Source organism: Epargyreus clarus, unplaced genomic scaffold (assembly GCF_041222505.1).
Source record: "Epargyreus clarus isolate Ecla_fem2 unplaced genomic scaffold, WU_Ecla_fem_2.2 ptg000023l, whole genome shotgun sequence".
Taxonomy (NCBI): Eukaryota; Metazoa; Arthropoda; class Insecta; order Lepidoptera; family Hesperiidae; genus Epargyreus; species Epargyreus clarus.
This window is the reverse complement of record NW_027332230.1, coordinates 15,296,361-15,311,224: the sequence shown is the minus strand read 5'-3', so window position 1 is coordinate 15,311,224 and position 14,864 is coordinate 15,296,361. Positions and strand designations below refer to the sequence as shown.

The window sequence follows — 14,864 nt, the reverse complement described above, 5'->3', positions numbered from 1 at the left end:
CGTATAATGAAACACTAAAAACGGAATGGAGGAAAATTGAAGAAATAAACAAGATTCCGTCGGTTCATTCTACTATAGCCAGAGTTTCGGTAAAAGGCTCATGGGAAAATCAAATCAGTTTTTCCCTTGCAAACATTTACCGACGTTTTATGGGATATAAAATGTTGTTTATGGGTACTGATCCTTGTTTCAACAAACGGGACGTGACTTCGCGCCTAGAGTAGTCAAGAATTTACTTGACTCGAAAATAATTGGAGTTCAAGTGGAATAGTTTCAGTAAATTACTAGGTCCATTATTTGAATGGCTTATAGCTAGAGCCATTACAAATGGTGATGCTTTGTTAACTATTGCAAAGTCTCTCTAGAGGCCACAATTAGGTAATTCCTTATGCCATCCTAGTATCAACGTTTGGGGTTGTAGCGATTATTATAGGGATTTATTTGGAAAAGCTAAGTTCATTCCCGAGGAACTGAATTCAATTCCTTTGACGTTCATATATAAATTAGATTATAAGAGATTTTCATGTAAAAAGGTAGAAAGCAAGAAGCGGATATTATACATAAGTTGTAATTTTATTGGAAATATTATGGATATGTCATTTATGGTCCATTAGATTATAAATTATGTTTACGATATTTTAAAATGTTAATAGTAGTCATATTTGTAGGTCACCCGTATTATACTTTAATATTTTAAATTGTGGCACCAGTGTCATCTCAATACGTCATTTTATCGCATACATCGTCGCACCCTATCGTGTTTTTATTTTCAGTAAAATCTTGATAAAAGCGATGTTTAACTTTTTATAAAATATTGTAGTAGGTGTTATAAGTAGACAGCAAGTGAATAAAGATTTGGTTATACATTATACAGAAATAAAATAACATACTTCATGGGTAGCGTAAGGTAATGTGAAAAGAATGCTCGTATGCTATATCACACAAAACGATAATATTTTATATATATTACAATTGAATTACAGGATTTGATTTTCACTTTCTATTATTATTGATTCTCTGTGGGGATGGTATTGAGTTCAACATCGCATCAAATAGTGCGTCGTAAGACCGCGAATGGATACGGCTACTCAACTGTTTTCGGTAAGTCTGTGAGATCTTGCATGTGATATAATATGACGGGATAAGAGTAAAAACAAAATTTTGATGCACGATCTACTTGTGAATAATGAAGAACATAAGCCTGTGTAACATCTCATAGGGGTAATGGTAGATTTAAACAATTTTCAATAGATTACGCCCGTCAATAAGGCTCACGAATATTTAGATTCTAAAACAATCTTAATCACTGGTACGGCCTTATAAAATTATTGACAAAGCATTATTACCTAAAAACTTTTGTACTTCTAAGAAATTGTTGTTATACCTAGTTTGTTTCAAAATGATATAATAACGTAATTATAAGAACTTGTAGTCAACAACACTTTTTGAGCTAGACTTTATTACCGTCTATTTCTTCTTGAAACTTTTATTTTTGTGCGTTCTTGTAAAGTTAAATTTTCATTGGAAGAAATATTTTCCAAAACAATAAAACTTTTTGCCTTTTCAAGTTTATACTCAATATCAACAATATAATTATGGCTTAAGATATAGATGTGTCTTAAATTTACTGTTTTTAAAATGAAACCATCATTTATTAAACGATGAAATGATTCGAATTCGTTGTTTATATGTCGAAATCTAGTTAATGCTATAGAACGCATGAATTTCCGTTATCTCCACGCATAACTAAGTAGTAATATTATTGTACTATTTAAGGCATGAACGATTCGCTATGGCATTACATAATTATGAATTGCCAATCATTTCTGTTTGATTACACCCTCTGTGGCCGGTGTAATTGTTATGACCAAGTCTTCGTCTTGAGAAGTAGTACTGGCCAGTACATGGTTACGAATAACAGGAATAGTGCTGGAAATACAATGCGGGATAGCTTGTCAATTTCTCGCCATAGCACCCTCTCTTGTCCCGTGTCGGCGTCTAGCCAGGCAACCTGGAACAAATAACGGGAATTGTCAATGTCTCTGTATATATAAGTCTCTGTCTGTCTCTGTATAAGTCTCTGTCTGTCTCTGTCTGTGTCGCTATATAAGAAACCGCTATTTTTCGGTAATTTTCGCTATTATCTATATATTATCTCCTAAATCGTAATAGGTAGACATTATATATCATAAATCATAAATCCAAAAAAGAGACAAAAAATGGTAATTTGATGGCACTGAACCCTCCGTGTGAGAGTTCGGCTCGAACTTGGTCAACGAAACGACATAACGAAAATTAGAGAAAATATAGGCATGATAGAGAGCAGTTGTTGTTGATCATGATTGTTTACAATGCCAGAAAAGTCAACATATCGTTGGATTTGAGAAGAATTCTTTTGTATTTATTCCTTGATTGCTTCTTAGTTTTGTTTTGTTTCTGGGAATAAGTTCCGTTTTTGATGTATGTTTTTGGGTCCAGAATATGTAATATTAAATGTCGGTAGGCATGCCAGGTGTTCTATGACCAGTATTATAACAGGTACCTACTAGTCGAATTCAAGGGCTCTTCAGGTAAAGAGGAGTCAAGGTGATCCAATTTAAACTCCTGAGTGCCGAAACGTAAATTACTTAGGATACCTGTCGAAAAGTCTCAAAGCCCTCAAATTGCGTTTAGTCACTGTTTCCAAAACTACTATCCATTAGCCTTTTAAGGTCTATTGCTGGACATGGCCTTGCGTAATTGCCGCCACTCTAACCGGTACTTAACATTACTGAATTGTAAGCAAGAAGTTGAATGTTTTTAGGGCAGACACATATTTTGGAAAGTAATAAGTGATTGAAAGGAGATGCTAGACCTGCAATATACTTTGCCGTCGTTCGACGCCGACGATATGAGCAGTAGCGCCGGGGGTTGGGTGCACTGTGGGGGTTGTAGCCGGCGGGGAGGTTGGGGACGTAAGGTCTACTTTCCGACACCGCACCCCGCCACCGTCCCACGCAGCGACGGTACCACAAGAACCTTTTTCACCATTCAGGCGCTGAAAATTGAGCAAGATTCGTGAGAAATGAGAAAAAGAGTTATGAAATAATAGGAAAAGGAGCTATACTGCTTTATAGGTATGAGGTAGGTAAAACTTGTAGTACTAAAATTTAAAAGATGTTTATAAAACAAAGATTTAGATTCGGATGGTGCTATCTTTTGTGGAATTAATGACACGTCATCTGTGATCACTTTCCGCAGGTATATTTTCCGTATGTTTTCCACGTTTTTCGTAATCATAGTGATACATCTTAACTGTAACTTTAATAATAGGAAAAACCTCACCACCGGTATGATCCTGGGCATGGCCTCCTGGGCCTTGCTTTTATTCATCTGGTACTGTTTGTCCAGAACTTTCACTACCACGAACTCTGCCAGCGCGGCGAAGACAAACATCATGCAGCCGGCCATCCATAAGTCTAGTGCCTGGGGAAAATAAGGATAAATTATGCTCTTTTGTTTTTTATTATATAATAGGTAATGCGGCAGTAGTAGACGAGCATGCATTTCATCGGAGTTACGTAGTTACTGCAGCCCATGGACATCTCTGAGGAATGAACTGGAATACCTCGGGAAAGTATGTCTCCTTTGACACACTTTTTAAACCAGAATATAGCAGCGCTGCTGCTGCTGTCATTGAGCAGGAATAGGTGTGCCGCCGGAGTCAAACCATAGAGGGTACTATCACCTTTTGTTATGACAGTGGTGTTGATTTGCGTTTCGAAGCAGAACACAGGACCTGATACTCCTGCTATAGTTGTTTGATTTTAATAGATTTTTTAACATTCAAAAACATACCATATAATTGTTATGGGTTATAAATCCATCATACTTTTATAGAAAAAATATTTTTCAATATAAGCACCTATTTCATTCATCGTGGCAAAGTTATAAAAATAACTTTGAAAGTAACGTTGCCAGGCTGCCTTCGTGGAAGTTTGAAATCAATTAATTGCTTCAAACTAAAAGAATGGAATAGTACCGTTTCGGTAACAACATGTTTTTCGTTTACTTTTTAACTTGAAATTGGAATGCTTAAAAATAATAAACTTCCTACCTATCCTTTGTACATAGTAGGAAACTATGACGTGTTATGAGTTGGAATAATACATGAGAAAGACAAAGGTAAGGATCAATGAATACCAAATTCTAAAAATTTGACGACCACATCGTAGTCACAATTTCAATGCGTGTATCCAAAAATAATCTCAGATGAGCTGTCGCTGTTCAATATTGAACGCAATTTTGATAAGAGGCCAAATATCGAGTAATTTAAAACGCGATATTCTCAAAATGTATGGTAATTAAATTAAAAAGTTCAACACTTAACAACAAATAATTAAAAAAACAATATATAGGAACTCAATTAAGGACGAACCGTGTAACCGTGCTTCGGTTTTTTCAATTTGGTCCAAATATCAAATATTTTTACAGTAAAATAATGTAAAGTAATATCGATCCTTTATTTTGAACGAAGGTCCTGTTAAAATCTCTTCTGGCTTTTTTAGATTTATCTTATAGACACGAAATATCTGACTGTATCAGATAAATCTATGCCTTTGAGTTTTAAGTTTTATCAAAAGGTGTTTCTTATATTTTAATATTTTTATGTTATATGGAAAAATAAAAGATGGTCAAGAAAATTCCAACAGGAACAAACATTACCAAGACATTCAGGTGGACATTCAAAAGCAAAATAAACTACAAATTCCCCTTATTGGAATTAAACAGCGTCCATTTCACAGGAAATATTAAACATCACTTGAGTGAAAAGCTCTTGAGGCATTAATTTATCATGTTTTCCATCATAAAACAAGAGCTACTTATGGTTTTATTACACTTTATTGGATTAAAAAATAAATGAAAAAACTGTTTTGTATTTCCATTCTTCCATCCATCCATCTTCGTAAGATAAAAAATCACTGAGCGATATTTTCCAGTAACCAGCAAAGCATACAACTTAACTTTTAGATGTCACTTCCGCATGGAAATATAAAATGTGAAATGTTCTCTGCCTGCGCAAGTGCCTGTAGCAAGATTAAATGATTACTGTCTAGAGTGTCCAGTGATAACGGGGACAGGCGGTTTAATCCAGTCGCTTGTCCTCCGAAGCGTGCATGAAAATCCAATTACCTCTGCTTGATACTATCAGCAAGCCGCCGGGCAATTGCTAATTAAGATGTGACGAAAAATTGTTTTAAGGTGGTAGAATCCTTTGAACTGCTGTGTTCTAGTTTGAAGTGTGTAAATAGGTGGATACATGTCTAAGGAGTTCCAGTTTAGTCCTCAGGGGGCGCACCTGTGGCCGACCTCATAAATCTAATCCTGTCTTGGGTTGATTACAGACCAGATGGACGGCATGATCATCTGCTACTCCTGTATTATGAAACAATATATATTCCACGAAAATTACCTTAACATAAGCAACGGGAGGTATATCAGCTCTCAGACCAGTGAACATGGTCACGAGAGTCAACATACAAGTGACGAGCAGGGTCACCCGCCCAGGGATGGCATCCAGGTCCAACCAAAAGCTGAACCAGGACAGCATCACCACCAACGTGGATGGTGCGAAGGTCTGAATCAGGTGATGGCCGATTTGACGCTCAAATCTAAAGTATACCACTAATCTGGAATAATTTCCTGGAACAAAGAAAATAATATACATTTATTCGTAGATTAGTTGTTGCTTAAGTTTAACTATATTGTAGGTTGTATAGCTTTTCAAATATTTATGTGCGGTTTTTAAATAAAAATGACAAAATGAATAGATAGATAGTGAATGATGCCGCAGTGATAGCTTAGTGGCATGTTTTTTGTCCTTTCACATTGAGATCTGGGATTCAAGTCCCAGACCAGATTGATACACACGTGCTTTAAAAATGAATTATCATGGGAAAGATAATTGTTATTAAGAAAAACATGTATCTTCCAGTCCTCTAAAAAATACTTAAACATCATTCTGAAAGGAGACCCGTATCAACTGAAAGCAATAATAAATTGATAATGATGTCAGTGATAGATAGAGTTTCATATCAGCTCTGGATATAGGTTAGAAAAATAATAGTATCTCAATAATTTCTTTAACAGAAAATATGTTTTATCAAAATATCGTAAACAAGATAATATCGTTTCGGGAGCTTTGATATAAAACTACCATATCGTATATGTTGTAAGCCAAATCAGAACTCCAGTTCTATTTTGCTTTTAACTTATTGTATGCCTATTATTACGTTGTTTATTTAGTCTAGATTGCCAATTAGGTGGATATAAATAAAGTTGTTCTCGTAAATAACACAAGGTCTTTATAAATAACCAATATTTATTTATAATTTGCTTACATCTATAACAGTTCTTCGTACCACGTAAAAAAGATAAAATTATACCCAATTTCGGTTCGTCTAATGGTCTCGAACGCCAGAATTTTTCGTGATCTGGAATTGAAATTGAGTGTTGGTTCAATTAATTGAATAAAAATAGAAATAGGTTTTATTGAGCATATTATAAAATTTAATACCCACCAAATTTGATTCTGCAGTCTTGTCTTCGTCTTTCCCAAAATTTTTTTTGAGTATTTTAAGAAAATGTTTATTACAAATTGGTCAATGTGATCACAATAGGTAACGAATTTTGATATTATTTTCGTAGTCGCTATATGCGTATTTGTCGATTCAATTGCTTTTCATTATTTGTTAGCATACACGGAACATAACTTTAAGTTTTTAAGTATGAAAACTGTACTCAAAGAAGCTAATGGGCAATCTACATGATTGAAGTGTAGGGCTTATACTTAGGGCTTCTATATACGAGCGACAACCCCCGTCGGTTACCCTCGTCGGTTTTCGGCAGCAGCCGCTAACGACTGGTGATGACAACCGACGATCATGGCCGACTTTCGCATTCTGTGGCGACCCGTCACCTGCGACCGCTGGGATTGCTCCCGACTTTCGCTGTCTGTCGTTAGCGACTGCTAGCAACGGTTAGCAACCGTCGGCGACATTCGTCAGTACGGGCTGCCTCTCAAGTGTTAGCTTACTGTCGCTCGTACGTTCCCTCCCTTATTTTTCAGAATAAGGCGAAAAGCATAATGTTTTTGTAATACTTATTATAAAGACGCTAAGAAGATGAATATAAAATGTTTGTCCCTATAGAATGCACAAACGACTTATTGCAGGTTGCTGACTTAACTTTACAGAGGAAATGAGAAAATGCAGAAAGTATTTTACTGAAAGTATTTCATTTCTGCGGCGTAGCTTCTTCAAATTATTCATACATCACTGTGTATTTAACATAATAAGTGATCACGATTTCCTTTTTCCTTTATACTATTTAGGATACGAATGTCAATCAATCAATATAAATATAATCAATGATCAATTAATATAATGAACATCTGGACACATGGACATCTGTAATCCACCCCAGATTGAATTAGATTCCTGCCTTGAGGTCGGCCGCGACGCTACGAGTACCTCTGAGGAATAATCTGGAATAGCTCGGAAAAGTATGTCTCCCTTACCACACTCTTCAAATCAGAACAGAGCAGAGCTAAACACTGCTGTTATTAAGTAGAAATAGTTTAGGCGGTGGTGTCACCGGAGTCGAACCACAAAGAGTTCTGCCGCCTAAAATATTCGCAAGTATTATTTATAGTATGTACTTGTACATTGTACATGCCGTATCAATGAGATTTCATGAAAAATATAATACAAATGTGATTTAGAATTTTAGATTTTTACATTTAGCATAATTAAACCAATTAAATTAAAAATCCCTTAAATGTTTGCCACAAACACGCTCACTTTTTTGTTCAATAATCTCAAGATTAACCTAATGATTTTTTGTACTTTAGGCGCAATCTAACGCGGTGAATAGTAATAACTCTCAGCTTCCCACTTTCAAAGAACTAAGTTTTTATCGTATTATTGTAGCGGTATTGTACTTAGACGTCAAAATAATGGAAATCGTGATAAAACCACTCCGCGCGGTAAAAGTTCTGGATGCAATGGAAATTGTTAAACATTGTCAGTTTTTTACTTTTCATACTTATTTTAGCTGAAAAGTGACGTCTTTATTACGAAGGTTAAGGCTTCGTACAAAGTGATTATTATTCATCTACAGCTTCAAATTGTAAATCTTAATCGATCTATAAATTTAAGGCCGTTTGTGGTCAGAAGTTTTGTCGACTGTTAATGACTTTTAATCTGGGCGCCTCGTGAGGCACGCATATCTATGGGTTTATTTTCATTATTAGCATTGATTTATATTTAAGAGAGACGGCCATGCCTCAAGGCGGAGGTGCAGTATATAACGGATTCAGATGACTTACCGTCTTTATCGATCATATATCCGTTCGTTTCTTCGAGTCGTAAAGGTTCGCCAATATTGTACTGAAGTAGCTTCAGCTCAGGGTTGATGGTCACGCCGGCTTCGCTCCAACGAAACCGCACTTTTTGGTTGCTGTAGGAAACTGAAAAGAAAAATATATTTATATCAGATTATTTTCTTAAAAGGATAGTTGAGCTATCTCACATTGAATAATAAACAACGTAAAATATAAATCGTTAGGTCTAAGTGGGAGGGTGGAGTTCTAGATGAACATTAAGAATACATTTTGACTATTTATACCCGAGGGAGCTAGATAAAGAATAAAAGCTTGTATGAATAATTGACATTGATACGACTTGCGCATAATTTTTCGGTTGTTTGAATTTGAGTTTTGGATAATTTTTCAGACGTTTATACGATATCTTTACACAAATGATCAGATATTTTTTTAGAAACATAATTTCAAATATTATTTTAAATAAAGGCTGACAGACACAGCGTAGATACAATACAATTTCATCTTAAAATTTTAAGATAAATGCGAAAAAAAAAGAAATAATAACAGCTTTCAATATAAATCAGGCACTTTTTTAACGTAAAATACGCAAAAACATGCGAAATCCTACTCACAGCTTTCGATATAAATCGGGCAAGACTGTATGTCCATGGGGTAGAGTTGGAACTCCATCTGGCAGGCGATGATGGCGTGCATCCTGGCGGCATACCGCACCGTCTGGTTTCTGTACAACGTCACTGAAGAGAATTTGTGCGTGAGCTCTGCGATTTCTGAAATAGAAAAAATAATCATGAAAGTTATTTTCTTTGCAAAAAGTACAAAATATCTTAATATTTTTACTTGCAAAATTTTCGCATACATTATACGGAAATATCGATTGACTTATATAAGAGTCTTTTTGAATGATTTTATGGCGATATTTTTTTTAAATATCAGATTTACCACATTTTAACGTGTCCGTGCTTAGCTAGTATATAAATAAAACATAAATAAGTGATAAGAAAATATTGTTTAATAATAATAAATTGATCAATCAAATATTTGCTTTCAACTAAAACGTAGCAGCGCTTGACGAACCTGTTATTTGGCAGAAATAGGTGTAGCAGTGGTGCTTTTTCAGATACACAATTAAGAGTTCTACTATTAAGAGTTAGACACTGTTATGAAGTCTATGGGCAATAGGTACTCATTAGACTACAGTCTACACATTATTGACGCATTTGTCATCTACTGGCTACAGTGACAATATTGGTAGTCAAATTATTTTTCATAGTTTCTTACATTTTATTGACGCATTTGTCATATACTGGCTACAGTGATAAAATTGGTAGTCAAGGTAATTTTCATAGTGTCTTAGACTTTATTGACGCATTTGTCATCTACTGGCTACAGTGATAAAATTGGTAGTCAAAATAATTTTCAATGTTTATACAAATAAAATTTGCTGATTAACTACTACAAACGTTTTTTCTGTACTACAATAACAACTTTAAGTGCATGGCTCGAAGGTAAGTAAATACTATCTTTGACAAAATGAGTTTTTAATACAGCACTTCGACGTACACTTATTTAACGCTACATAATATGGGGCATGTAAATTATAAACATCATTCGGTATATTTGCATTATTGCAGATATAAGTACGCCGTTTAATACATAATCAATCTATCCATTATTTTGTCTACCAAAGATTGAAAGTAGGTAGAAATTGCTAAATTTTGATCTTTAGTAGACAAAAATTGGATAGATTTGGTACTTACGAGCGTTATTATATTAAAGTGACATAGGGTGCAGTGCACTAATTACATCTGTACACACTTCAGTACATAATTATATGTATGTAATATAATGACTATGTAAACATTTCAAAATTTGTGAAATATGCGCCATGGTATTTATGTTTGTGGTTAAAAACAGAATTGAAATCAATTGATCCATGGATCATGTTTCATTAAGTACTCACATAATACTGATGTTAAGTATCATTGCAGCCCATGGAAATTTGTAATTTATTTCACAAAGGAATTAATTATGTAGGTGTCCTATAACTGTTATTTTATTCTGAAATTGGACACTGCGGCCAGATAAAACCGCCGCCCAAACGGCTGCCAAATTAAATTTTACGATGCTTAAAAAGTAGAGATTAGCTGACAAATAAAATTGTATTCAAAATATTTTTAAAAACAAGCTTTTCAGTAACGTCATTTTATTTTACGTACTCTTCTTAGAAAATCTTTCCTTTTATACCCATGTTATGGGGGTATATACAAAATAATTTATTCGCCATATTGGATTTAGAATGATGTCATTAATTCAATAATGCATTGTCATAGAAACTAGATATGTATGCAGTTTCAGCTCAATCCAATACCGAGAAGTGGGTCAAATATACCTCGCAAGATATGATCCTCACCTAGAACAAAGCAAGTCAAATAACAGCTTATAATGACTATAATATAGATTCATATTTGATAAACTCATCTCTATTAGACATTCGTAATGAATTGAGAAAGAAATATTCCGAAATTTCATGGATATCTCAATAAAACAATAGCGCTATAGAGTTATCGCTGTATTTTCATGCGTATGGAGTCCACGTGATGGTAAGTGGCTACTGCCGACCATGCACTAAGCTGGAACGCCTCGGAAATGTATGTCTCCCTCACCACACCCTTCAAACCAGTACACAGCAGCGCTTAACACTGCTGTTATAGGGCTGAAATAGGTGTGGAGGTGGTGCCGCCGGAGTTAAACCACAAAGGGTTCTACCACCTTCAATACCACGTGATATGAAAATATATAATGTAATGTATGATATTATTACCACATATAGTTAAGAGGGCGCTGCCATCAATTAACCCAAAGTTCTACAACTTTTAAATAATATACATAGACATCTAATATTAAAACCTTAAATTTCAAACATAAAAATCTTATAAGTAAGCAGAAAGAAACAAAAGAATTCAAAACCCAAAACGGAGTGCACGTATTTGTATTAGCAAGTATGTAGATAGAATTGATTACGTATAAGGTGACGTAAGGCGTGAAAGAGATCAAAGAAGTAAGTGAAAAGTATAATAACATATGCCTCCCTATATAACAATCTTTTCCTCGAAGTCGTCAAGTTTAAGTACCCCAGTTGTAAGTTTAAGTACAAGAGTTCCTCAAGCTGTTTAACTTGAAGCAGTTTGAAAGTGAGGAAAATTACACGAACAAATGTTTCTGATCCATTTATCTTTTGTTGCAGTTTTTCCATTTTTCTTCCAAAGTTATTCGATTATCGTAGAAAAAAGGATTTTTATATTGCCTGCAGTTTTTCTTCTTCTTGTAAAGATATTCGACTAATAAAGTGGTCAGATAGACGTACAGTCGCTTCAGTTTGAATTTAAAACATATTTTTTCCTTTTTAAAATGAAGGGCTAATATCTTCTTGATATTTATGTTTATCGTTGCCCATAGACATCTGTTATTGACTTCAAATTGGATTAGAATTCTATTTGAGATCGGTCTCAGATGTGTCATTGCCCTTGATCTCACAACCTAGGTCATCTTAATTTACGTTGGAACTTCTCATTCATGTGTATGTGTGTACTACTACTTTTAATATAATTATCACCAATATAAAAGTTTCGTAGCTATCTACTCTAATTTCCGAAAAAAGCTTTAGGACATCAATCATCATACTGGCCAAGTGTCCTTTTGCTTTGAGGACTTCTTGACGAACTAAACATATAGAAGTAGTAAAAGTAATTGCGTCAAGATACTTTTCATAAATTTGTGTGCTAAATACTCAAAGGTACCGTTTATGTTTTCATTATAAATAATACTTAATTTACTTAGTAATTCAATATAACTCTAATTACGAGTTTTAATTAGTAACGCTACACTTAATTTTCCCGTTCTTTAATTAGTTAAGTGATGTTTTGTTATAATTTGTAGGAATTCATGTTATTATTCATAAGGAAAGTTTTCTGTGCATGAATCGTGATCTAATTTCGATTGTTACTCGTACTTTATGTCTAGACTAAAACCTCATCAAGGCTGAGCGAAATGAAGCTGAAAATAACGGCTCTCAATATGTGTCAATAGTGACTGAAGCATTTATTTAGCACCAGAATTTGTGGTGTAATAAATAAGTGTTACTCGTTTCGAAAGTAAAGTGACGAAGTATAGAAGAACTGATGTTAGAAGGTGTAAGTTTCAAAAATGTTAATAATGTGATTATAAATAAATTGAGGAAAACCACAAAAACCTTGTTGAATATAACTGTGGTGAGTAATAATGTAAGTAAGTAGTAAAAGTTAAAAGGGGTAAGATAAAACGTGACCGTGAGCGCTATAAACCAGCTTGCACGTGAAATAAATCGTGAAAAGTGAGGAAATAAGGAGCCATAATCCTACCAGCCGATTGATGACAAAAGTGGCACGCTCCTCCTAAAATTAAAAAGATAATGAGATAGTCAATTAGTTGACGGTAATGAAGAAATTTGGCTTCATTCACTCAGCGTTGGTGAACATGCGGCATAATGTATATATAATTGTAACTGAAAGATTCTTAAATAATACAAGCAATTAAGAACTTTTGAAGGGTTGAAATTAAGTACCAAGGAACTTAGGATTCAGTTTAATCCAAAATCCCGGTGTATATAATGAATGGTAAATAGTTGAAGTGCTTTTAATGAACAATGACTTGAATGAACTTTACTTTAAAGAACTTAAAACTTGAAGTTTGGAGAAAATATTATAACAAACCTTTAATAATAACCTAAAATATGAATCATATCATTAAGCTCATCCGTTTTAAATATTCCATAACAAAGCAAATACACATTGAAGAGATCTATAGAAAATTAAAAAAAAACAGAAAAAGACTGAATGGATTCAATAAATATAAATCTACCACAATTCGTCTTACCTACAGCAATCATATATGCTAATTCAAATTGTACAGATTTTCATCAATATTTATATTTCTCCTCACAAAGAATACTACTCATACAAAATCATATAAACTGCTCAATTAGTATTTTATTTATGGTTCGTCGAATCTTGTTTACTAAATAAATATTAACATTGTATTGATAAGACAAAATGCTATATTTATTTGTAAATCGCAATTACTTCTTATCTTTATCTTTATACCTTATGTACCTGCCGTATAATTTGATCTGTTAATATTAATATCGAAATTGAAGCTACAACTCATTTCAAGTACAAGAGTAAAACAATAGTGACGTACCTGTGACTTTAGAGTTCAAGAAGTAAGGATCAGGATGCCATAAGTTATCGAAGAATTCAGGAGGCAGAGTGACGTGGTCATCGCCCTCTTCGAATATATCTTCAGGCAGCTGGAGTCTACTTTCCCGCCACGTTTGTCTGATGAACATGTCCACTCTGGAAATAAGTAGACATCACGTAGATATTGATATTATTCGAAATTTGAACTGTAAAAAATGATTATCGTTTTTTACGTTAAGTTCGTAAATAATCGACCAATTGCGAGTTGAACTCGAAAACGAATGGCTCCCCTCAGTATGTGTATTTTATGTATATAATATTATAAACATGCTATGATAATAGCAGTTTAAAAGTACAGTATTGTGAAAATTATAAGTGTCGCCCAATAATCCTTACTAATATTATAAATCCGAAAGTAACTCTGTCTGTCTGTCTGTCTGGTGGTCTCTTCTTCACGCCTGAACCGATTTTAATGAAATTATGTACAAAGATAGTCTAACTCTCGGGAAAGGACATAGTATAATTTTTATCCCGGAAATCCCACGGAAACTAGGGATGGCGATTTAAGATCGATTAATCGGAGAATCGATCTTTTGGACCAAAAAGTCGATTGTTTTAATCGATATTAGTAAGGATTGAATCGTAAACTATGCATTTGATCAAGTGAAATCTTTAGAAAAGTTGTTGTCCATGAGCCCACGAAGGTTTCAGAGTTGGTACGACCAATTTTCGCCAGATGGTGCCACTGTCATTCCAATGAAGGTTTCGTACCTTCAGTTTTATGTATGTTAGTATGTCATATTATTTTCTTTTAAACGCGGGCGAAGCCGCGGGCAAAAACTAGTATTTCAATAAAATAACTGAAGAACGCCGACTTCTTGTATAACCTCCTTCTATAACTTTTTCTAGTATTTGATGTTAAATAGTCATTTTAACCTATTGTGATTCAAGAGGTAGGGCCAGATATCGGATGGTAATAGTATCCCATACATACTTTGGGCACGGAACCATAAAAACGATAATCAAAATCAGCAAATATTAAAGTTGGGCAGCTTGTGTAGACTGAAAACAATCAACAAAGTTAGGCGCGACAGGAAATCGGATACTGATCCTTGTGATTAAATTTCATTTGGGGCTCGGTACTCCGTTTGTTGGTATTGCACATCAACCCGTAAACTTTGGAGGTATTTTGAATTTGAAAAATAAGAGACTGGTTGGCCAATAACCAATATTTGCCTTCGCCA

At 34.3% G+C, this 14,864-nt stretch overlaps 1 protein-coding gene across 1 annotated transcript in view; it reads right to left on the bottom strand.

Annotated features, from left to right (window-relative positions):
- Nucleotides 1-1,856: 1,856 nt before the first annotated feature.
- alka (glycine receptor subunit alpha alkaliphile) overlaps nucleotides 1,857-14,864 on the bottom strand; it is a 37,417-nt gene continuing 24,409 nt past the window's right edge. The window contains exons 5-11 of the mRNA XM_073085967.1: nucleotides 13,622-13,776; nucleotides 8,998-9,153; nucleotides 8,369-8,509; nucleotides 5,453-5,682; nucleotides 3,312-3,465; nucleotides 2,855-3,042; nucleotides 1,857-2,011 (exon numbers count right to left, since the gene is read on the bottom strand). Of these exons, the coding sequence (XP_072942068.1) occupies nucleotides 1,862-2,011; nucleotides 2,855-3,042; nucleotides 3,312-3,465; nucleotides 5,453-5,682; nucleotides 8,369-8,509; nucleotides 8,998-9,153; nucleotides 13,622-13,776 (1,174 nt within the window). The 3' untranslated portion in view covers nucleotides 1,857-1,861. The remainder of the gene's footprint in view (nucleotides 2,012-2,854; nucleotides 3,043-3,311; nucleotides 3,466-5,452; nucleotides 5,683-8,368; nucleotides 8,510-8,997; nucleotides 9,154-13,621; nucleotides 13,777-14,864) is intronic.